Source organism: Lepus europaeus, chromosome 12 (assembly GCF_033115175.1).
Source record: "Lepus europaeus isolate LE1 chromosome 12, mLepTim1.pri, whole genome shotgun sequence".
Taxonomy (NCBI): domain Eukaryota; kingdom Metazoa; phylum Chordata; class Mammalia; order Lagomorpha; family Leporidae; genus Lepus; species Lepus europaeus.
This window is the reverse complement of record NC_084838.1, coordinates 83,166,400-83,192,152: the sequence shown is the minus strand read 5'-3', so window position 1 is coordinate 83,192,152 and position 25,753 is coordinate 83,166,400. Positions and strand designations below refer to the sequence as shown.

The 25,753-nt window shown below is 37.8% G+C and overlaps 1 protein-coding gene across 2 annotated transcripts in view; it reads right to left on the bottom strand.

Moving 5' to 3' along the window:
* PCSK5 (proprotein convertase subtilisin/kexin type 5) overlaps nt 1-25,753 on the bottom strand; it is a 434,133-nt gene that overhangs the window by 280,787 nt on the left and 127,593 nt on the right. For both annotated transcript variants that reach the window (XM_062208432.1, XM_062208433.1), the window contains exons 4-5: nt 24,518-24,661; nt 22,363-22,439 (exon numbers count right to left, since the gene is read on the bottom strand). In XM_062208432.1, the coding sequence (XP_062064416.1) occupies nt 22,363-22,439; nt 24,518-24,661 (221 nt within the window). The remainder of the gene's footprint in view (nt 1-22,362; nt 22,440-24,517; nt 24,662-25,753) is intronic.

Genomic DNA, 25,753 nt, shown 5'->3' with positions numbered 1-25,753 from the left:
TAGCAAAAAAAGAGAGCAAGATTCTAGAATTTACACAATATCCCAACTTTTCCTGTCCTCCTGTATATAGATAATGGTCAACTTAGTGAATAGTATTACCATTCTGAACTACTTAAGTATACCTAAGGACACCACTCCCATGATGTAATTCATAATTAATGTACTTTTTTGAATCATTCTTTCAGCAAATGTCTCTCAAGACCCCACCTGTGCTGAAGTATGTAATAGTCACAAAGGGCTCAGTACTGACAAAAATAGACATGAGATGATGCAGTTTCACTTAATTCTATTGGCTGGAAAATCTTGAATAATACACAAAAATTCACAACTCTATGTTCACTTAATAGTAACTATATTTGCTTTTAATTGCCTTTGCTAAGATCTTCAGATAATGATTCCATGCAATACTTATTCACTGTAAAATAGGCTAAAATATTCATTTTGTTCAAAATCTGGTAATGAGTGTCTGATGAAGAAAGATGATATTAAAAGTGCTTGACATCCCTCTGCTGGAGTCTGCTTCCAGATGATAAGGAAACTGACAGAACACCTCCCAAGATGAGTCTTACTTCGCAGGAAATGAGGGCTTACAATAGGGGATGATTCTGTAATACTATCTGTCTAAAACACGAGCAAACAGAAGGGACAGAATTTTGATCCAAGGGCTCCCTTGGTGTTACCAAGTTCCTTCGGCAAGACATTTCAGGTCTGAGAGGTTCTACAGGGCTTGATCCCAAGGTTCCTTTAGAATTCTGCAAGAGGTCCTAAAGCATAGCTTAGAAGTCCAAACATATTACAGTCATTGAGCTAGAACATTTGCATTTCAACTTAGTTCTACCATGCATCTGCCAGCCCTTCCATTTATTAATGGCTATTCCTGTTTCTCTTTGCAAACTTCATCAGAGCCATTTCTGAATGTACTGGAAGGTTATCAACATTATGGAAGTACTGAACCAACAATGAAGTAATGCTTCCCTTCAAAATTTATAATTTATCATAACCTCCAATTATCAATTTAATATTTTAGCATATGCATCCTATTTCACTTGGAAATAACACATGTGATGGTTTTTGTTAGGTGGTATTTACATGAGTTTATGAATAGGAATTTGTAAATATTTTCTGTAATGGGCCAAGCAGTAAGTGTTTTAGGTGTTAGGGGGTCACATACAGTCTTTAACACATTTTTTTCTTGTTTTAACCCCCTTGGAAAATGTAAAAATAATTCTCAGCTAGAAGATCACTGTGCAGGCTTGGCTTACCATCCATATTTTCATTCTGGTTTCTAGACATGAATGGTAAACACAGTCATGGCCTTTTATGTCTTCTTCACATAATGCCATCCATATGAACTGAAACAAAAATGTCTACTTGAAATAATACTGAATACTGACTGCAATTGAGACAGCAAATCAATGAAGATAGTAAGAGCTTTTATTACTTGCAAAGTAGTTTCATGTAGGTTCTCACATTTAATTCTATCTGATTTCTTGAACAATTTTGCACCGTGTGCATTTTTTTACTCCCACTTTATTGTTAAGGAAATAGACTCTCACTGGTCAGTTGACTTCCACATGAGTATACAATCAGCTTCATGTGAAGGAACTTGAACTCAGATCTCCTGATACTAAATCCTGGAGTTTTCACAACCGCAAACACACGTTGTATTTAAGGAAGAACATGCATACCATCCTCAGGTATGCCAAGACTTATTAGGCTCAGATCAAAGTCATGGTGATTTGAGACCTTGCCTGAGACGAACACTCAGAAGATACATCTTGGAAGCTATTTGGATCACAGCCCACAGGTTCTTCATAACACAGCATAATAAGTAATTGATTTCCATAACTATAAGGTAAGCTAGTGGAAAAAAATCTATTCAAGTATGATATTTCCACTAATGAGCATTGACTTGAGGACCTCCTTCTTGTCAGTGCCAAAAAAGTTTGTATCTCTCTATAAACATCAAATGCAAACAACAATATAAAGCAAACCAAGCAAATCAGTTCTCTGATGAATTTTCCAAAGATAGATTTCTTACAAAGAATGAAAACAATATTTGAGAACAGCTTCAATCAATCACACTCAAAGTTGTGTTGAAAGAGAATTGAGAAGTGAGATCAGTAAAACGGAAGAGAGAAAAGCAACAAGAATGGGGATGTGACAGTGGCTTTAAATGAGTAATTTGTCAATAAAGTAACTTCAAATGGTCCTTGGAACAACCATAAAGATTTTTATAAACTGAGTCTCTTTATGACTCTACTAAAATTCAAATTTCATAATATTACAGGAGAACTACAACTTTAAACATGATTCATTTTTGTTTTATGTAAGAATGACTATAGCTGCATATTCTGTTAGGTAATAAACTACATGTATTTTCATAATTTCAGTTTTATTGTTCAAAAGAAAGCACCATTTGCAACATTTATAACAAGAGTCTTGCCTCAATTTAAATAGACTCATTTAATGTTTGCTCCCCCTAAACCCATTTATCACAGTAATGCATCCCTCCTGCCCTGCTTCTCCACAGCAAGCAGGTGTGGATTAAATAAGAAAGTAAGGAACACGTTCTTGTCTTTTGAGAACACAGAAGTGGTGACAGTGGTTGAGTCAATCCCATGTCCAGAATTGGCTTGCTACCTTGACCTCCAATAAATAGACTGTGTAAGTCCCTTTCCATATCCTAAATGCCTCTTTCTCAGTTCACTAGAAGACAAAAGCTATGCATACCAAATTTATCAAAATGATATTTCTCCTATGAATATAGACTGATAATAAAGAATGCTATGCTCAGCACCACTAAAACTTTCCCTGATTTATTCCTGCAGTTTCCTAAGTCTAGAAATAGGATCTTATTTCCTTCCGTGACACAATACTTGCTTTGGCTAGGTACAAGACCACACTTAGAGACATGGGGCAGCCATGGCTAGAAGCCATTATGTCTGGTTTGCTTCACTGAAGGTAGAAACTGGGACATACAGAAACTTCCTTTTACCCCTAAAGAGGAGTAGTGTGTTCTTAGAACCACAGTGGGTGATGTTTAAGAACTAGAGTCGTATTTTTCTTGATCTAGTATCTAAACATCATAAAATATAAAAGAAAACATTGTGTGTTAATGCTACAGATGGTTTATTTTAGAATTCATATTGATTCAATGGTTCAGATTCACAAAACAGAACAAAAGAAAACAACTGTATTGATGTTTAACGTTTTATGTTAAAGCATTTATTTATAAGTAGTTTTCATTTTCCTTCCTATGGAATAGTTCCGGAAAATGTAGCACTTATAAAAGACAATCTCAAAAATGGAAAATCCTTATGGTAAATTGAGTACCATTTTCTCAGAAGTGAAACATTTTCCAGCTGACACACACACGCTCCCTTTCATCAGCATTATTTTTTCCTTTAGGTCACAATCATTGAGATCACCAAATTGTCTCCTTCAAAATTTTGACCACTTTCCTGATCAGTACCCACCACAGGGATAGCAGGTGGAGGACCAGGAAGACCATCAAAGCCTAGCTAAGTCACAATGAGGTACAGGACTTTGTGAAGGGTGGAAAAGCAATTTAGATTGATGAGTCATGAGAGACACCGCTGGACATCCTTTGTGTCCGATAATTGTCTGTCAATAGCTCAGACAATCATAAAACAATGTCCTTTTCAAAGGGAGAAGAGTGAAATGACTTGGCAAACATTTTCTTTTCCTCTCCCTCTGCCACTTTAAAATGGAAGAATCCTGGATCCTCGCTGTTAACCAAATGGCATTTACAGCTCTCAGTTGGCATGGGGCAGCAGAGAATCTAAAATGAGGAATGCTTATTCCATTTCCATTTCCATGGAAACCAGTCACCAACTGGTGAAAACAAGGTAGATTAAATTTTTGAACAAGAATGTTGAAATGATCACTGTTTTAAAACTTTTCTCTTGCATCACGATGGAGACCATGGTCTGATCTTAGGAACAGGAAGAGATGTCTGTGTCATACACATCACCCCATTGACTTATTCTTACCACCCTTCTTAACAATTACTGTATGTATTGTCAGTTCTTTTGATCCCTCTTTGAAGAAAAAGTTGCCACGAAGCCCAACATGCTATTAATGTAATAAAATGTGAAAATTCCAATCCAGAGAACTTCTTTTAAAATCTGTGATCATGTAGCTCTTTTATATCCTCTTAGCAAATGCATGAGGAAAGAAACAGGGTGATTTTCAGAGAAGATATAGACCATGATCAGTTGTAGGGGAAAGATTTGGAAAACGTATTCGGGAATTTCTACCATGAAAATCAAACTTTGAAATGACCATTGAAATAATCAGTTGTTACAAAGCACAGATAATCTCCATGGTTCTTAGATCCACTCAGCCTTTCCAAGAGAAATTCAAAGCCCCTCTTCACCTCTCCTCACCAAAAGGCAAAACAAAATCCAAGTATCATTCCAACTATTTGAGCATTTAAAATCCAAATATTCTACCTTGAGTGGGAATAATTTCTCACAAAGTAGAAAAACAGGCTTAAAAAGCGTCAATCATTTATTTAACATGGAGCTCAACTGTTTTCCTGCTGACAAAATTTCTAAGTTAGCTCTAATTCTATGAATTACTACATAGGATGATAGGGACTATGGTATTCTGAACATTCAGAATGCATTATCTATAATTCTTACAGTAAACTGCATGTTTTGTATACAGGGAACAATTAAATCTCCCACTGACAACAAGACTTGGACAAAGCTATTTCTGTAACCTTTGAGCTCCTTTCTCCATATCAGACTTTCACAGCTGTCCTGTTTAGACACCCATGCCTGTTTCTAGCTTGTAACCTCAATTCAGAAACAGAAACATTACCCTGTCTGTTTCTTACTCATTAATTCTAATCTTCTCATATTAGTAAAAGATAAATACATGAGGAAATGTCAGATCCTAATTGCTGTTATATGTTTTTGATATGTACAATTCACTTATGATTCGTATTCCTTATTTTTTAAATTTCCAATTGTTAAAGTAATAGCTAAGTTCTAAATTTGAAGTGACTCCAATTATATCTGATTTGTTTGCTCTTTTCCACTTATGCTACTTAAGAGACTTAGCCTTAATTTAAGATCAACATTTGTCACTAAAATAAGGGTATAAGAACAATAAGAAAGTTGATAAAAATATAAGAATTGGTCAAAGCACTCCCTTTCATTGTTAAAAAATTTTACCTAAAAGTAACAGGTGTGTGTGTGTGTGTGTGCACAAAAAAAGGCGGGGGGGGGGGGGAGATTTGGACTAGAATTTAAATCTCAAGGAATTATTTCAAAAGGTTTACTAATTAGTAATTATACGTATATAGCCCTTTTTGACTTCCATCCTAAAATAACTTAGTGAAAGCATTTTCTTAAAAGCTATTCCACTGATTTACCTCATGATTTCAAGCAAGGCTAGCAAGTAACACCTGAAAGTAGAAAAAAAATTCTCTAAATCAAAGGTTAATTAATTCATAATTTCCTTTCAGATGGCTGAGCAGAAGAATCAGTCAATGTTAATGAACACAGCCTGAGGTAACTTGCAACATTTTCTTTCCATGCAAATTGCAGCCTTTTTTTCAGAATCTAAATGGAAATTTGTCTTTTACTATCTGGAAATGCCTTGAAAATTAATTTCTTCACCATCTTTTATCCCTAGCTAGTCCACCAATCCTTTTGCAATAGCAACACTCAGGAGATTGGTGGGGTTTATAACCTTTCACTTTTCAGGGTACTCTAATCTGTCCATAGCACTGTCCCATTGAAGGCACACACATCAAAAGAAGAGTTTACTGTTTTGATGATGTCATTGTCAATATGTCCAGGAACACCTCTGTTTGCACTAACACTTTCCTCATAAACTGTACAAGTATTAGATGTTAAGTAAAGTTTCTTAAATAAAGTATTTTTATTTTAAAAAGTTTGTATATAAGCTTGCAGAGTAATGCTTCATAATTCTAGCCAGGAAAAATATTCACAATAAATATTTCATGTACTTTTTCCTGTTGCTGAAATCTTTAGTTATTCAGAATTATTTAAGACAAACAGAAACAAACAAACAAAAAAACCACCACAAATGGAAGCTAGGTTATTTTTATACAAAACTTTGGCATACTAGAGTAAGATCACATTGTAGTCCATTTAAAAGTTATTTCTGCCACTGTTTTAGATTTTTCATAACATTTAAGTTGCATTTCATGGCTTTTCTTCATTCTCTTATTTGCTCAAGAGGTGAAAAGGAAGCAACAATCCTGCCACAGAGTAAGGATTATACCCTATTTGGTGAGTATTTGGCCTAGTGGCTAGATGTCAGTTGGAATACTTGTTTTCCATATCAGAGTGCCTGAGTTTGACTCTAGGCTTTGCTCGCAATTCATTTCTTGCTAATGCACACCTTGGAAAGCAGCAGGTGATGGCTCAAGTGCTTGGGTCCTTGCCACTCATATGAGATGACCCAGATTAAGTTCCTGGTTCCTGCCGTTAGCCTGGCCCAGACCTGACTGTTGTTGCATTTGGGGAGTGAACCAGCAGATGGAAGATTCTCTGTCTCCATTTCCTATGAACACTACATTCAGAAAGGCGCATTTAGTATGCTGCTTCAAATTACAGTGTATTAGGTGATACAACAAGCATCAGTTTGAAAGCCAGATTCACTTTCACAAACATGGGGCACTGATGATGACATTATAGTTCAAGTTCTTTACTGGAATTAACTGAGATAAGCAGAAAAATAGTTAATGAACAGAATACTGGGAGGCTCAGAATTGTTGGAAACATTAAACAACCAAGGTGGAGGCTAAGGATTAATAAAAACACATTTCTGATCTATGAGGAAAGACTTGGGGGTGAGAGGAGAGAAACCGAAAACTGAGTGAGAGCTTCCAGGGCCTCTTATGTTATAATACTTGAGTATCTCTTACCCAAAGTGCTTGGGACTAGAAGTGTTTTTGAGTCTAGTTTTGTTTTTTGTTTTGTGAGTTTGGATTTTTTTGATTTCGGAATATCTGCATATACATAATGATATATTTTTGTGGTGGGACTCTACACCTTATACACATAGGTTTAAGGTAATTTTAAACAAGCATTTTAAATAATTTTGTACATAAAACAAAGTCATGGTATAGAATTTTCTGCTGTGGTATCATGTTGACACTCAGAGTCTGAGACTTTGTAGCACTGACGACTTGGGATTTTTGGATTAGAGATGGTTTACTTGTAGCAAGTGCTCTTGATTTTTACAATCTAGATCCCACACCCTGTGTCCTAGACTAGGGCAAGGGAGTATCTACATTTTTAGCTGCCATATTACATAATAGTCCTTGATCTCACCAAGCCTCATAAGTAAAAAAATTCCTATGTGTAAAAAAATTAATTCAGATACTAGAGGACCAAAACAATAAACTACTCTACTTATCTAATATGAATTTTTACAAATCACATGAGGATATATTTGTGAGCTGAAAGTTCTAGATAAATTATTATTAATCGTAGGTAGCTCCTCCATTATGAGAAAATGAAATCCAAGATGGCTTGGAAGGACAAATGCCATTTAGGTGAATTGGAGACTTGCTCTTTTTTTCTCATTCTTTCATGAGAAACACATACCAAATCTACTAAACTCTATTTAGACTTTGTTACAGAGTTCAAAGCTCAAGGCAAAAACATCCAAGGTTTCTTTGAGGGACAAAGTAATTCTCTACTCCTCCAGCCAAATTATATAACAAAATTCTCAAGGCTACAGAATTATCCACAGAAAAACAAAATAAGCAGCTTGTATATACTGAGTTTTGAAAATTATATAAAGATGATAACTTTTCATATAGGGTTTGTCCATATATCAGCATAGACATGCTTTTAGGAGGTATTGCTCAATAAATTCTCTTAATCTATTATTCAATTTTAGTAAACAACGTATCTAGTAGTTAATTAGGCCTCCCTTCCCCATATGTACTTTTCTGCTTCAACCCAGAAATATTTCTTGGAAATCTATAAATGAGTACTATCACTATAGACCTCAAAAATCTATAAATATATTAAGGAAAGTATTAAGTGAAGTTAAGATATGGGTACCATCTTTAACAAAGTACTTTCTTAGCATAACATCTTCCTAACTGAAGACTAGGAAACAATATGTATAACAGATAATGAAAAAAGTTGTGGATATTTTCTTTCAGTTCAGAAGAATTAAACATTTGTTAGTTTCCTTCACAATTGAAATAAGTTTAACAATGGGAATTCTAACAGAAGGTCACAGCAACACAATGAGAAAATTGCACAAACATAAATGGAATGGATTCATGTAAAAACAGTACTTGCAAACATAAAATATGAAAGAAAGAATATTAATTTAATTTGCAATGGCTTAACCGAACACTTTCTCATATTTGCATCTTGGCTACAAAGATTTCAACCAATATGAATGAAAATATCTACAAATACAGCAGTAAAATGGGTATTGTTCCTGTAACTCCATGTTCTGGAATGTTTTTCCACCATAACAATGCCACTAGTATAACTCTGCAGAAGGCTGAGCAATGTGAAATAAATTCAATCTATGAAAGAATTAAGCCTCAGTTGCTATGGCATCTCTGTAGTGGGAAAAACTAGTCATAATGATAGGGGCCTCTATTTTCCCATGAATAGTGTCCTTCAAAGTGTGGATGATAAGGCAAATGCATGGTTGTTAGTGGAGCTGTATCTGAGATTGTCCCTTGCTTTGTGGACCCCTTTTGCCTCCTTTTGAATTATATGGCAGAAGTTAAGTTCCCTACTTCTTTGATCTCTTCCATTCAAGCCCTAGCTCCTCTCAGATGTCCATTGCCCACTCTCCCTCAATATTCCTTATAGGATGCATGACATGGGTAGATGAGAGAAAAAAACTTTTAAAAAAGTGTTTTTATTTCAAGTACAGGATCAGCTATTCCCCACTCCTTCGGGCAACATTAAAAGGACTTGTTATTCTTCTAGGAAGAAAAAAATATGCAAAAGTCTCACATCCAATAAAACACACACACAGGTCACCGCTGAAATTGCTGACTGATAGAATTCAGATCACATCACCCAGTATGGACTATACAGAACTGGTGCCAGGATTGGGGCAGCTGCTAAAGACAAATGTGTGCTTTTTTTCTTTGCATGACAACAACGCTATAGCCTTTGGGAAAAACAGGGTATCAGGATGGTGGAAAAAGAAATGGATATGAGACAACCTGATACGGGGAATGTTGGGTATTGAGGAGAAAGTGAAAGTTTAGATTCAGTAATTGGGACAGGCATGGAAGAGGGTGTGATCTTACAAGAACAAACCTTAGAAGGTAAGAATTCCAACCAGGAGTAAAAAGTTCATACAATATCTATAGCAGTCAACTACTCTCAGCCCAGGATGTCACCACAAAGTATTTTATCTGCAATTCATGCAGAGGCATTTACTACCACATGTAAATTATTATGCAGATGGTATATGGATATCTAAAAATAGGAATATTTTAAACTCTTAACAAAGTTCACTCTTCTAAAATTCTTAAGAAGGCAGCTTGTGAAGAAAGCAGAGAAAGTGGGGATGTAGGAGAATTGTAGGAAAACCACAAGTAGTCTACTGCTCTTCCCTACTGCTTGCAGCTGTTTTTGGAGTTTTATGAGTAAAAGCATTTGCCGTTTCCTCCAAGTAAGACACAGCCCCAGATCCCATCCGTTTCTTAAGGTAAGAGTTTTCTTACTCCCAAAGGCTTTCCTTGAGCTCAATCTTTTCTTCCTTCAGAGAATCCTTCACAGCCCTCATTTCCGGAGTGCTCACAAAAGTTGTCCCTTTAAGTGCAAAACCAGCAACGTGTTTTTTACGTGACTACAACAGCAAAGAGCCCATTTCTCCAAAGACAGCATTGTGAAAATTGACCAACTGCCTTCTGGGAATTAGGGTGAAATATCATATTATTACTTAGTTACTAATACCTTTAATAACAATATTTATAAAATTCCATATCTGCGGAACTTGGATATAGCTGCCAAAATACTTTTGATTTACATTATGATCAGATGGTACCCATCCAAGTTCAATTTAAACAACAACAAAAAAAACTGTTATTATAGCTAGTGAAACTGTTTGAGACTACAGACCCCATGTTCCAGCTTCCTCCTGATAATCTCCAATCAGACCAAGCCTGAAGCTTTCCCTTTTCTCTTCTTTATTTATACTGTAACACTTTCCCAGTCAGTCTTAATGTCTGTCTTAGAGTTTCTCCAAAAATGGCAGCTAATTCCCTTCTACAGCAATCTCTGAATAGTCTTTAGTCTCATTTGGGTGGCCTTCATTTGTCACCACAGAACAGAAATGATGGAGGAGTCAGATTTATATAATCATTGAATTCACGGTAATAAATTATCTTTTCTACCTGTTCAAAGTTATGTGCACACAGGTGTTAGCAGTCTTTGCAGACAGATTCCCCTCTCTCTGGAGAAACAGAACCCTGACTACCAGCACTTGACAGGGTCAGGCTATTATGTGTTTATTGAATACAGGGCTGTAGCATTCTGGTAGTGAACCTACTAAAGCTTATGCTCAGCACAGCAATTAATTTCTCATTTACTTGGCCATCAGTTAAATTATCTATGCAGGTAAATAGATGGTGCAGAAATGAATGAGCTCAAATCCCGGCTCCGCCACTGGTGACATTAAGCACATTACTTAGCCTCCCTACACTTTCTGACAGTGGGCTGGTGATGGGAGTAAACGAGATAGCGTGCAGATGTGCTAATTCTATTAGCAGTTGCTTACAGTACATTCAAGTTGCAACTCCATAGAAGGGCAGATCTCTGTGGTTGTTTGAGTTAAACAGGAAACTGAGATACTGTTGTGGTGAAGGAGGTTTTCGAAGAATGCTTCTCCAAGGGCACCAAATAGTGAACAGGAAGGCTGGAGCTTTTAGCTCTCCTCTAAAAGCAGAATGCTTATTTCCAATTCAATCTATCTTCTCTGGAAATCTATTTCATGAGAACTGATTAAAAAGGTCCTGATGTGAAGGATACATTTTGTATACCTCTATTTTTATTAAAGCTTCAAATTCACTGATGTTACACACACACACACACACACATTTAAGTACACTGGAAAAAGAAGTTTCCATTGTAATTAACTGAACTGCAAAAATATAGCTTATAAAGAAGAAATTCTAACTTTAATCTTTTAACTTAGAAGGTGTTTGATATGAACGGGTGGGGGGTAACCAATATCTAAGTAATATCTTCAGAATATCAAAATGAATGCTGGGCAAGGTTGAAGCGTCATTACTCTTTCAGCCTGCTCTTCTTGGGAAGCTGCATGGGGAGTGAAAAATCTTTTCTCCAAGATTTGCCTTCTTATTCAGCATCTAACGTGAGTGTCCACCGGCTCATCAGGTTTGAAAATTCTTGGACGCCTTTTCTTTTTTTTTTTTTTAATTTTATTTAATGAATATAAATTTCCAGTGTACAGCTTATGGATTACAATGGCTTTCCCCTCCCATAACTTCCCTCCCACCTGCAACCCTCCCCTCTCCCGCTCCCTCTCCCCTTCCATTCACATCAAGATTCATTTGCAATTCTCTTTATATACAGAAGATCAATTTAGTATAAAGATTTCAACAGTTTGCACCCACATAGAAACACAAAGTGAAACATACTGTTTGAGTACTAGTTATAGCATTAAATCACAATGTACAGCACATTAAGGACAGAGATCCCACATGAGGAGCAAGTGCACAGTGACTCCTGTTGTTGACCCAACAAATTGACAGTCTAGTTTATGGCGCCAGTAACCACCCTAGGCTGTCGTCATGAGTTGCCAAAGCTATGGAAGCCTTCCAAGTTTGCCGACTCTGATCATATTTAGACAAGGTCATAAAAGAAAGAGTGAGGATAGTAACCAATGATCCTAAGAGTGGCATTTACCAAGTTTGAACAATTATACAGCATTAAGTGGGGAAGAGGACCATCAGTACACACAGGTTGTGAGTAGAGCCATTGGTGGTAGAGTAGAGGTTATGATTACAAAGGAATGAGGCCCAAGTGTACTAGACAGGGTCTAGAACAAAGGACAGAGTCATTATTAGATGTGCTAAGAAAGGTGCTGTCTAAGCTACAATTAAGTTTTCTGATTGAGAGGCAAATATAACCTGATAGAAGGGGCTTGATAATAATCTGGTGGGCTTTAGGCCTTGTAAGTTAAGAGGCCCAGACCTATCTATCTCTTCACATGGGGTATATCCTAAGGGAGGTGTGAACCTCCTAGGGGAAGGCACTCTGTTGACTTTCATTACTTGGCTGGCTTGGGAGGAGAGCTGGCCAGGTAAAGGCAGGGGGCATCTCTAACAAGAAATTTACAGTTCTGCCTGCCATGTTGCTAACCCTACTTGGCCGTCCCCTCAGCTGCAGTGGTCACTTTGGAAGCTGGGCTGAGTGAAGGGCTTTTCAGCTTAGAGCCAATAAGATCTGTGGCTCTGACCTGGGCATCCTTCGATTCCAGGGCAGGTCCATTTCCAGTGATCCAACTCTTGGCAGAGCTGCCAGGGCTCTTCACAAGCTGACTTCTGCTGAAGCCCAGACTTACCACATTGAAAGCCACTGCAGTGGACTGGCCTGTTGGGTCTCCTTGAGGGCAGATCACTGTACAGATCAGCCATTAATAGGCCTGCCACCCATTGCTTCTGATGCCTAGCTTTCTTTTCCTCCTGGTTTGTGTTAAAGCAGACCAGATGATGCAAGTCAAGGGAGTGCCCGTGTCCCATCTCTAATCTTTGGTGGCCTGAACTACAAGTCTATAGTCACAGGCATGTTCTGTAGTAGTCTTTCTAAGGTAGACAATGCCCATGAGGAAAATTATATTCTCACTTTAAAACTTTCTTTCCCTTTGTTCTGAAAGGGAGGTTTTTTCTACTTACTGTATACTTCGCTGATGGCGAAGTGAATCTAGCTAGGAGATTATTATTTAAGTTCTTATTTTGGCTATGCTATTACAGAAAAATGTTAGCCATCTCTTTTATAAGGTCTAAAGATTAAATTGTGCGCTTGGACGCCTTTTCTAATGTTTGACAATAACATCAACAAAAAACTACTGCTCTTGACCCCTCAAGGCCCTCATGTTGTCAATTGTACATATTTTTGGACAGAAAGAAACAAGAGAAAATATAAGTCTCTGAGGAGGAGGTTAGAGAAGAAGATTAAAAGTGAAAGATAAATAAATACACCTGTCTGGAAAACCTACTCAAGTGCTTAATCCATTATTTAAAAAGGATACTTATCTTCTCTTTCCCATACTGCAATTTCCATCTGCTTTAGAGGCCCCAGGAATTTGTGAGTTTGTTTTTTAAATAAGAAATTTAAATTCAAGCAACTATCAATTATTCATGTCAATGATGCGCTGGGTTAGCATAAATTATACTCAAACCTCATTTTAACCTATAGCATCAATCAGACCCTTTATCAAAACTGCCACTGACAGCCCCAAGAGACTAAGTCCCCAAATCCGGGAGAACACACTAAGATTGACAAAGGGAAGAACAAAAGGATCTGAAGGTCGCATTCTCGTGAATCTAATCCCTGGAATAATTAAGGCAGTGTTCAACAAAGATGACTATTTACCCTTCAGGTAGCAGGTATACAGGAATTCGAGGTTAGATCATTTTCTGTACGATTCAGCCTTCATTAAAGCATAAACAGTCATTTAGAAACCTCCCATGAATTTAATTATCTTTTCTTTCAGAGGTATTTCACCACCTTCCCCTTTATTCCACCAGTGATATCAGGCTAAAAGACAAAATGTACTGTGTTGGTCAAAGGCTTATTAGGAAACACTGGGCTCCTCTATAATGGGTAATGTGAGAAGAATTTATTCAAGGGATTTGTATAATGATGCAAAGCAGAGTTTGGGGGAATAAATAGGGAGTAGTGAAGTATTCTGATCTCATAACAATGGGAACTCCTTAGATCTGAGGGGACTTGAGGAAAGATGTGGTTTACGGATACCCAGAAAGGGGAGTTATACTAGGTCACATTTAGGGCCACATGGAAGGACTTAAGATCTTCAGGGAAGCAGCTAATGACCCTGCAAGCAGGGAGCTGAGGAAGAAGCCCTCTTCCTTACTCTGCTTCACCTCTCTTATCTTCTACTTGAGCTTTCCACTGGCCAAGTCCAGTAAGAAGCCAGAGGGTTAGGGAGTCCATGAATGCAGTCCATAAATGTCAGCTTGGCAGGATATGGATGAGGGTGGAAGATCAGAACAAACATACCCAGCACAAAGCCCCATTATATGTAACACTATTTTATAGGTGAGCTACCGAGATGGAGACAGAATTTTTCTAATTTATCTATTTGAGCCAATTAAGAGAGATCAAAGGCACATTTTAGATCCCAAATTAAACTGAAAATCAATTTCTTGATATTATTCTTGCCTGTTTCCTCATGTTGGTAAATGTGACCACATCTATAGTAGGAAACATTTTATAAAAGGAATAGTAATATCGCAGGTGCTGTGAAAAACCGCTGGAGGGGTATCCAAACTCAGTTCAGAGAAGGTGAAAGAAGGCATCGCTGGAAAAGTGACACCAATTAAATTCTCCAGACGCAGATGGTGGCAGGAAGAATGGCTAAGTACAGTAGGGGAATTCTACAAGTCCCACAGGGCTTATGGATGCAGTGTGTGTGGAGGGGGGAAGCTGGTATTGGTGGTGGTAGACACAGACAGCAGAGCAGACATAAGGAGTTGGGTCATGAAAACACTGAATTCCTAACATGCAACACCTTAGAGGATTTTTATGTTCTCATTTTGGTTCAGAATTACTGCTCAGGAAGCATGAGTTTGGGGAGAGACTAGACACAAGGAGACTATGCAGGAGGCTGTTATAAGGATGCAGGTAAGAGAGGGAGGGTAAACTAACCTACGACTTGTGTGGATGCAAGGGGGTTTCTTGTGGAAGGCTTTTGAGAGCTGAGAATGAGGAGAAATAAAACAATGAGAACTGTCAGGAAAGTGGAAGGTGTGGCTGTGTTCTGGGCTGAGAGAAGCCTTTTCCTACTGCACTGCAACTTCCCACGTGAGGCCACATCCCACAATCTAGAAGATGATCAAAAATCTTATTTCAATGTATTATATTATGAACCTGCATGTATAGAAATAAATTTCCTAAAATATGTATTGCAGGGTTTTTTCTATGTATATAAAATTGGAGGCTATAACTACGGTATGAATGCTTGCTTCTCTCCAAAACTCCTGTGTTGAAATCAAACTCCTAATGCATTGATATTAAAAGAGGTAGGAACTTGAAGCAGTGACTAGGTCATGAGGACAGTGCTTATGAGAACAGTGTCAGTGTCCTTCTAAAAGAGGTCTGTGGGAATTTGTGCTCCTCTTTTGTCATGTGAAGTCCCATCATCTATGATGAAGGGACCTTCATCAGACTCTGAATATACTGGTGCCTTGATCTTGGATCTCCTAGCTTTCAGAACTGTGAGTTAACTTTCTATTGTTCCTAAGTCATACTGCATTGGGGAAAGCCTGAAATGAGTAAGAGAGCTGTTTATGAAGAGTGTCTGATACTGTCACAATTGACTGTTTTGTGTACAAAAAGTGTAGCAATGCACATTTGCAGTCAACTTCACATAAATTTATTTGATAATCATTATCAACTACTGTGTTAGTACTTTGTAGATATTATTTTTGCAAAAGTATTGAAGGAAGATTTTTGAAAATGTTTGGCAAAACAAATTGGCTTCTGATAATGATTCAACTTCTCTTATAGGTTTTGCCTGAACCCACCACAGGATAACTTTATCTTAACATACTAGATTAAATCCTTGGTATGATGAAATAATGCTTCCACCAGGTAAGGCCATTTATCTACCTGTTTTTTCTCTAGTTATCAAGTAAGTACGTTTCTGTTATAATCAGAAAACACTGAGTGCATCCATTGGCTTTGTTTTGAAACCCTAAATGCTCCCAGCAATCCTCAACTGCAGGAGTGACAAAGAGAAGGCCACGCACGTTTTGGTTTCTGCAACATGGCAGTGTATGCAAAGCAGTTGAAGAAGCAAAAGAAATGTACTCCTATCCACCCTGCTTAAATCTTTCTTGAAACAGGGATGAGGAACAAATTGCAAGTCCATTCATTTTGGAAAATGAGCCTCTAACCTACAAGTTGGCTTGTTTTGAAAGGAATTAGATTCTGGGGTCACAAGCAACACAAAGTACAATGCTGTGGTGTCATCTCCTTCTAAATATGGTGCCATGACATTTAGGCAGAGGGAACATTTAACAGGAAGCGACCTAGCGAAGGAATGATCTAACCTGGAGATCAATGATTCAGTTATCAGAAATGGGACTAGTGGTAAGTAATGCCAGGAGGCTGCTTCATTTGCAGAAGTATCTTCTGTTCTCAGCTGAGAACAAGGCAAGATAATATGAACTGAGGCAAAGTTGAAGTACAGTCCAGGCTTTTATGTCTGCTCTAGTAACACTATTTCTGTAGCATCAAGTATTTAGGTCTGACATGCTACCATTTGGGAAATTGAAAAATGGACAAAAATATTTTCCTAAGTTCTATAATGTGGGGATAATTTCCTTCCCTCCAACGTTTGCCACTAGAAATGAAATCATGCAAATTTAAGAGAAATAATTAGCATAAAGTTGTGAGAGTACATTCTCCAATGGTACTGAAAACCTCTCAGACATTAGGGTTTCTTACTGTGTCATCTCTCAGTTCAACCTAGTAGTAACGTCTATTATTTCATCACCGTAGACTCTAACCAGCACAGAGCCATTCCCATAGCAAGGTCTCAACAACTCATTGACTGGATGGATAAACATAGCCTCATAATAATTCCAATGCACTCCAAAGCCCACTGGTCTGATGGTACAACAAGGAGGAATTTGCGTAGTATCTGCCTCAACTGCCTAATTTGAATGATGATTATAAGGTCCTCACCTTCACTATCTAATATCAACCAAGGACTCTTGTTCTATAAAGGGAAATGGAGAAATGGAATTAAAGAAAAGCAGACTTAAAGTAGACTGAAAAAACCTATATAAACCTATAGCCTTGAAAATAAACAGACGTCCAAGTCTTAATTTAGATTTTAAATGTTCATATGCACACATATTTTGAGATGATTGCAATTTTTTACTGATTATTCATCAAGAAATAAATACAGGAATAGAACACATCATTACAATAATAACATCTATAATTATCTAACACTTATTATGTAGTCAGCTTGGTGTTCTAACAAATTGTATTGCTAACCTTTAGAGATAAGTATTTTAATACCCATTTTAGAGATTTAAAAAGAGGGCTAATATTCAAAATAGTTAGACCCAAAGACCATAAAGCTAATCAAGGAGAGCCAGGGCTAGAATTTCCTACAAGCCACAAACCCACTCTTATTTCCTAATTCTGAATGTTATTCAAACTGAATTATCTATCTATGAATCATTGATTAAAGATTATATATCATTATATGTATATAATGTATATATCATTGTAATGAAACGAGCAAAGAGGAGATTATAACCATTAACCTGATCAGGCAGAAGTATTTCAAGGGACTGCTGACTTCTAATGAAACAGGTAGGGAGTGCTGGTGTTGTACCTCCAACAATGCCATATTTCATTGTCAAGAATACAAACCTACATGCACATCTGGAACAAAGCCCATGTCCTCCAACAATCAAAACCTCACTGAACTCAATGACAGTGCTCAGAAAGGATCAAAACAGGACCCACTACAATACTCCAGAGTGAGCATGACCGCGGTGATTCTTCTTGAACAAAGGTCTTGGGGGACTGGACAGGGTGGGGGGGAGGCATGTTTAAAAGGAATCCTCACAAAGACAGTTTTAAAAGGGTAGTCTGTAAAAAGCCATCAAAGCCAATCCTCAAAGAACTGTCATTACAGAGAGACATTGTGGTTAGCAATGTTAGTCACAGATCAGGCACACCCTTGGAGAACAGTCACCAGCAGAGTCTCACGGCAAAAAAATTACCACTTGTGGATTCCTATTCAAAGAACGACAGGGCTCAACGCATTGGTTTTCCATTTCCACCTACAGCTCCTCTTATCCCTCGACACTCCTCACAGTGATACTTGGGGCATGAACCTAATCTAGACTTTCCTATAATTTTCTTGTTTCCCTTTTCCTTATAGAAATGCTGATGTGATAATGTTAGTGAATGGATAGAGTACAATCAGTTCTGCTATATCACAATATATATCACAAACTTCTTCCCTCAAGATACATACATTAGGGACTAATTTGAACAGAATGTAAAATTTGCATTTGTTTATATATGACTTTGTCCCAGAGACTCTAGGTGAATGCAGAAAACACACCCAGTTGAACTGAGTCAGAGAAATACAGAAAACACAGTTATAGAGCTCAGCACAATAATCCACACATAGCCACATCTTGTGCTGCAACGTCTCACTGATCTCAGGTTACTCTCCATTCATCTCATGATAGTCAGTTCATGGGAGCTGGCAAGCTGCAGCCCTTCAGACAATGGCCATCCTCCACTCTGCTTAATTCCCCCACCCCCACCTTCATCTCAGATTACTTTGTATTTTTCTTCTCTATTGTCTGGATTTCATTTTTTTGGTTTGTTTTAATAATTATCTCGTTTTTCTCTTGCTCATTTTCTCTTGCACCCAGGGTGGTGGGTGTGAAAGTGGGAGGAGGTAAAATGAGCTTATACTTACAGAAACACACATTAAAACTATGTTGTTTTCTTTCAAGGTGGTGCTACCTTTGGATTAACCACTTACTGTGTGTAAAACTGGGATACCGTTTTATAGGGCTTTGTGTGTGTCACTGATGAATTTTTAAAAATTATTTATTTGATATGATCATAGTCGGCAAACTTGGAAGGCTTCCATAGCCTTGGCAACTCATGACGACAGCCTAGGTTGCTTACTGGCGCCATAAACTAGAGTGTCAATTTGTTGGGTCAACAACAGGAGTCACTGTGCACTTGCTCCTCATGTGGGATCTCTGTCCTTAATGTGCTGTGCATTGTGATTTAATGCTATAACTAGTACTCAAACAGTATGTTTCACTTTGTGTTTCTATGTGGGTGCAAATTGCTGAAATCTTTACTTAATGTATACTAAATTGATCTGTATATAAAGAGAATTGCAAATGAATCTTGATGTGAATGGAAGGGGAGGGTTGCGGGTGGGAGGGAAGTTATGGGAGGGGGAAGCCATTGTAATCCATAAGCTGTACATTGGAAATTTATATTCATTAAATAAAAGTTAAAACAAACAAACAAACAAAAAAATTATTTATTTGAGAAGAAGAGAGACAGAGAAAAAGAGAGGCAGACCAAGAGAGGGGAATAGATTCAGGTTAGGGGTGAAGAGAAAAGAAAATTCCATCTGCTGCTTCACTTCCCAGATGCCCACAAAAGCCCAATGCCAAGAGCTGGGAAACCATTTCTGGTGCACCCGTGCAGGTGGCAAGAACCCAATCACTTAAGTATTCACCTGCTACCTTCCAGGGTTTATATTAGCAGGAAGCTGGAATCAGGAGCTGGAGCTAGCGACTCCAGTGTGATGTGGGTGTCTTCCCCTCTAGGACTGGCTCCTAATCTAAATGTTAGATTTCTGCTCTATTTTCTTTTTTCTCTATGCACTTAGATTCTTCAGAGTGCTATACTTTTTAGGAATGCACATGTTATAGCATAATGGACTACACATTTAAATGTATAATAGTGCCTTGTTTTTTGTTCATTTTTTAAGATTTTTTAAAAGACTGACACAGAAAAGATGTACATATTTATGGGTGCCATGTGATGTCTTGACACACGGATATATTGTGTAATGTTCAAATTAGGATAAATATATTTATCTCTTCAAACATTTATCAATTCTTTATGATGAGAACATTCAAAATCCTTTCTTCTAACTTGACAAAAAATATAGTACATTATAGTCACCCTGGATAAAGAAGTCCGAACTTCTTTATCCAACTTATCTATAACTTAGTACCTGTTAACCAACCTCTCCCCATCTCTCTTCCCTCTGGTCTACTGTCTCCAGCCTCTGGTGCCCACCATTTAGCCCAACATCTATGAGATCAACATTTTTAGAACCCACACATAAGTAACTTAATCCAACTTTTGTTTTTGTGCCTGCCTTATTTCACTTAATGACCTCTGGTTCCATGTATGCTGTCACAAATGACAGGAATTTATCCATTTTATGGCTGAATAGTATTCTAACGTGTATATGCCATATTTTCTTTATTCATTCATCAGTTGATAGGCACTTAAATTGTTTGTATTTCTTGGCTATTTTGTGAATAGTGCTGCAATCAGCATGAGAACACAGATGTCTCTTCAACAGACTTATTTGATTTCCTTTGAAAATATACCCAGTCGTGGAAGGGCTAGATCATATGGTAGCTACCAATTGTAATATATTAGGAACTTCTTTGCTACTTTCCATAATGGCTGTACTAACTTACATTCCCATCAACAGTGTACCAGGGCCCCTTTTCTCCATATCCTAGCCAGCATTTCTTGTCTTTTGTCTTTTTGATAATATCTATCCTAACTGGAGGGAGATGACATCACATTCTGGGTTTGATTTGCCACTTTCTGGATGAAAGATTTAATTTTTAAGAGTAATTTCAAGTTCATAGCAAAATGGAGAGAAAGAAATTACTATTTTTTTTTTGGTCCCCACAATGCATATCACTAGTATGCATTACTTTTCAAGTAATGGACACTTTGCATTTCTTCTTCAGTGTTTCATGCTAATTCACACATTACTATGGAATACATCATTCATGTTGCTTGGAACTATAACCCCTTGTATGAAGTTCACCAAACATCATAACCTAGTTGATAACAACATGTCTGAACTAAAACTATGCAATTTAATTCATTTAAGACCCTGATTCTTTTTATTAGGAAATCCTAGAAAAGCCTACCTATATCAACTTGTATACTAACACTTCACTACTATCTCTGATCTGTAATATGATTGTCAATCTTAATAGATTTTTTAAAAGATCTACTTATTTTATTTATTTGAAAGGCAGGGTGACAAAGACAGGGAGAGATACAGAAAGAAAGAAATCCTCCCTCCGCTGGTTCACTTCCCAAATAGCCACAACCACCATGGCTGGGCCTGGCTGAAGCCAGGAGCCTGGAATTCCATCTAGGTCTCCTACATGGGAAGTAGGGGCCCAGGTGCTTGGGCCATCTTCCACTCCCTTCCCAGGGCCATTAGCAGGGAGCTGTATCAGAAGTGGAACATTCAGGACTCAAACTGGTGCTCATATGGAATGCTGGAGTCCCAGGCAGTGGTAATAATAGCGTTTTTATAGCTGATGGTCAAATAAATACATGTACAGTCATAATTTTCTAGGTTATATGGTTTTGTCTAAACTTACTGATTCACTTAAATAATACTAGCTGAGAAATTTTTCCATAAAAGAAAAAAAGCCAATTAGAAATAGCACATAATAAATAGGGAAAATAGTTCTCTTTGCAACTTCTGTGATCCCAACCTAAACATGTAAATAAAAATCCAAGTGAAAGTATTCAAATCACATCACTAAGAGGAGCTGCATAAAGGAAAAAGACTTAATTAATGTGATGTAGAAATTAGAAATATCTGCTAATCTTTTAAAGATTGTGAGTCATAAGTTAGAAAAACCATTCCAACTTACTTATTGAGGAATGATAAAATAGTCTTCATTATCAAATGGATGTGCCTTTTCATGTGCATTCATGAAAACAAACTATAGCAACTGAAAAGTGAAACTAGGCCTCTTGACTAAAGGAGATAATAAAGATAATGCATTCCAAAAATAGCAATAATCTTTCTAGGTGTTTTGGGTATACTGGTAGGAAACCTAATCACTTAGAGAGAGAAGAGTAAAGGAGAAGTGAAATAAGACAGCCCCCTGTAGAGATCTGAAAGGCAGTATCCCATCAAACTTATTTAACTGAATAAAGCAACTCTTTTAAATAAAGAATAGTTTGCTTTGCTTCTCTCCTTAGCACCTCTATCTGAAAACAAATGGGCTGCAGACCAATTGCTATAAGAGGACCACAATTGCTATAAGAGGACCATAATTCCTACTTCCATAATTGTGATTAAATGCTGAGCCACTTTCCAGGGCTCTCTCTGTAACCATTCTTACTATGGGGACCACTTCTTTTTTACTCATATGCTAGGGTGGAAAAACTGGTTTATCATGGAGCAAATTAGTGATCATTCGTTACCAAGGAATTCAAAGAAGATACTTCCACAGCATGAGTAGAATACAAAGCTCCTTTCCAGCCCTACACCAGCAACTGCTCACTTGGGCCTTACTTGTTCTCATTGCTTGCATCGTATCGAGGCATTGGGTCCAAGTCATTTCCATTCACATCACAACTTGCCAGAGCATCCTATAGCACAGAGAAGAGAGAGAGAAAGCAAACAGGCATTCATTAATTAGCGATTGACCGCAGGCTCATGCATTCTTAAACACATTTCTGCAAGAGAGTCATTAGGTTAACTAATACGTTCGTGGTCCAGTGGCATCAGGATGCCTTAGGGAGAGACTGTGGTTCAGTAATAATCCTTGCTATGTTTTTCCCCTTCAGATGAAGAAGGACTCTACACAGATGAAAGAGTGCTCAGTCTATTTCTGCTAGCACTTTTTCTCCTCACCCCTAGAATGACTTAGTTCTTGAAATGTGTGACTTTCAGGTATCCTCAATTATTGCCTTTTCTATGAAGCACTTTTTGACTACCTAGAAGCAAAGTGATTTATTCTTTATAGACTCCCTCCCTATTTTGTACTTCACTTCTTGAGCTGGCAACTTCCTTATCAAAATTTAAAGAGTTTTACAAGACAAGATTTTTACAAGACAGAAAGCATTCACATATAATTCAAATAAAATCCAGTACTAGCTATTTATTATATCAGTTTTCTTGAGACCTGTTTTAGACCACACATGTCTGGTTTCATATGTTGTATCTACTGCAAAACAGTCTATAATATAGCTGTTTAACTAACACCCAATGGCTTCTGGACCAGCCAAAGTGATGAACAAGGTTTCCCTATGCTAAGGTTTCAAGATGGGGAAACAATAGCTACAAAACACAAGTTATATTTATTTATGTGCTTTTAAAAATGATTGTGAAAAGTATCCAAAAAAGAATTTACTGGCTCATTACCATTGTTAAAATTTATACCACTACAGACAGATTATGTTAGGATGTTTTCAATTTTCTTATGCTTTATGGTTGCTGCTAACTTCAATGCTGGTGAAAGTAAACACTATTTTTGTCTTCTGTTTATATCAAAACTTCTTGCTTCAAAAAATAATTTTTAGCATGTAAAGCCTGAAATTTGAGGGGTGGGGAATTAAACAAAATGTGCATTCTATATACAGGTGCTAAGTCCCTGCTTCCTGTACAGAGGAGAGCCTATAGCCCCATTTAGTGGCCACAAGCAGATGAAGGGCTTTGGAGAGTGTCTGGTAAAATTCAGTAATTTTACTGAAAAGAGTGGGGCCCCCAGAAGTTACTTTATAACCTGTTTGGCATAAAATAAAATAAGACTGGAACCCAGTCTCATCCAGTTGATTTCTCTACTCCCTCACCAGCTCCCACAGAAGGAGAACCAAGTGTGTAAGGAGGGCACCAGTACTCTAATTGCACAGATAATTCAGGAGAATTTTCTTTAAAGGGGAAAATATTAGAAAGGTATTGAGAACAGTCACCACTAGATGAAAGTTATTTGTGCTAAACCAAACGCATTCATATTCAAGGACGCAGCAGGACACAGGGAAAGCTGTTTGCCTGTGTGCTGGGGGAGAGGCAGGTTCTGCTCTTCTGTCTGACCCTGAATCGCTCTTCAATACTCGGGCTTCAGTTTCTTCACTTACCAAGTGAGGAGACTAAACTGAAGTTCTTTTATAGCTTTAAAATTCTGTGCTGTGAAGAGACATAAATTTATTTCAGCGTGCTTGGATGCAGGGGAGAGCAGCCACTCAACTGTTTTGTACAAATGAGAACTAAATGAACTTGAGGTTCTTTCTTAAGAAAGGAAATTGACTGATTTCTACAGACTACAGGGAAGCTGATCATTACCATCCTTTCAAGATGGAGAGGTAGAGAGAAAGAAAACAGCAAAACAACTTGAGAAAATTTCTAAGGACACTTTTCTTCATAAAGGAAACCAAGAATGTCGCCCTGCTGGCTGAATTGCTGGGAAGAGTGGATGTTGCAGGTAGCAGATGGCGCTGGTGGCAGGGATTCTGCGACCTTATTGCTTGCTTCTTGTAGGTCAAAACATCAAAGGCACTGGAAGGTTGAAAGTGTAATCACAAGCTTCCCGTACACCACGTGCTTGTCTTTTGTAAGGAAGAGTCTATGGTATCTACATTTGTTGTAGCATTTCCCCTTTTTGATTATCCAAATATGAGGTTCCCTGCTTTCCAGCAGGAAAGAGATTCCACCCACAGCAAACACTCACATAGTTTTGCATCAGATCCGGATGGGTTCTCTCAATGCCATCGTCCAGGATGGTGACGACAATGTTCTTTCCCGTGTAGCCCCTCTTCCAGGCTCCTTCAATGTTCATATCTGATTGGCAGGGATGCGTGTTGTCACTGCAGTGCTAAAGAAGGAAGAAGACATTGCAGATTTCTGAATAGTGAGGAGATGACAGAATTACCCTCTTGTTAAGAGGTAAGTTAAATTAATAGCAATTTGAGGGATTGCCTGGTGCTGGATCTCCAACATTGGAATAAGAAAGATGGAAAAATGGGGGGAAAGTGAGTGAAACAGAAATCTCTGCCACTAGCTCTGACCTGTTCTAATCCCATACATCTTTTGGAAAAAAACATAAAGTATACACCAATAGCAAAATAATGGATGTATCATTTTGTCATTAACATGTACTAAGGGCACACAAATAGGCATCACAGCATTTAATTTATAAATTCCAACCAGGAAACTGAGGACACATACTTAATAAATTCTTACCTTGGAACTTGGAAGCCAATCCAGCTACAAAAGGAACTAACTCTGGCAGCTTTTGAACAGTCAGCCAGGGGTGTGCTACAGTGAGAAACCCATGAGTGAGAAAAAATAACAGGTTTTCTAAACTTCTTTCACTGAATTAACAATGGCTAGTACGCTATAATTTCTAGAGGCTAGACATACTCATTCAGCACTACTCTGAGAAGGGGGTGGGGAAGAGTGCAAAGTCCCAAAAGGTACCCTACACAGGAAAATGTGAGGGCTTCAAAGGATAGGCTGTAAAACAGGGAACCTTAGCTCATTATGAGTAGGAATTTCATTCTGCAATGGCAATGACTTATAAATACACTGAAAAATGGATTAAGCCAACAACTTTTCCTGATATAACTTATCGGCACTTATCCAACCATGCAATTGTTCCTTTAAATTCCATCTCCTTGAAATACGCTTTGGAGTCCTGTTGTTTCCCAAGTACTTAGGACTTGGTGGAAGAACAAAGAAGAGAGGTGTGTGGCCCTCTAACTCCATAGCAACACCAGCCACCAGGGGACTTTCACATCTTCCGTCTTGCTTTGTAACAAACAGTTCAACACTTTGGGATAGGAATAATCCTAACAGAGATCCCACTGTCACAGGCTCATTTAACACACACTTCATTGAGCACCTACTGCATACTGGGATTGGCTGGGAACAAAGCAGATGAGGTTCTTGTCCTAAAGGGGTAACA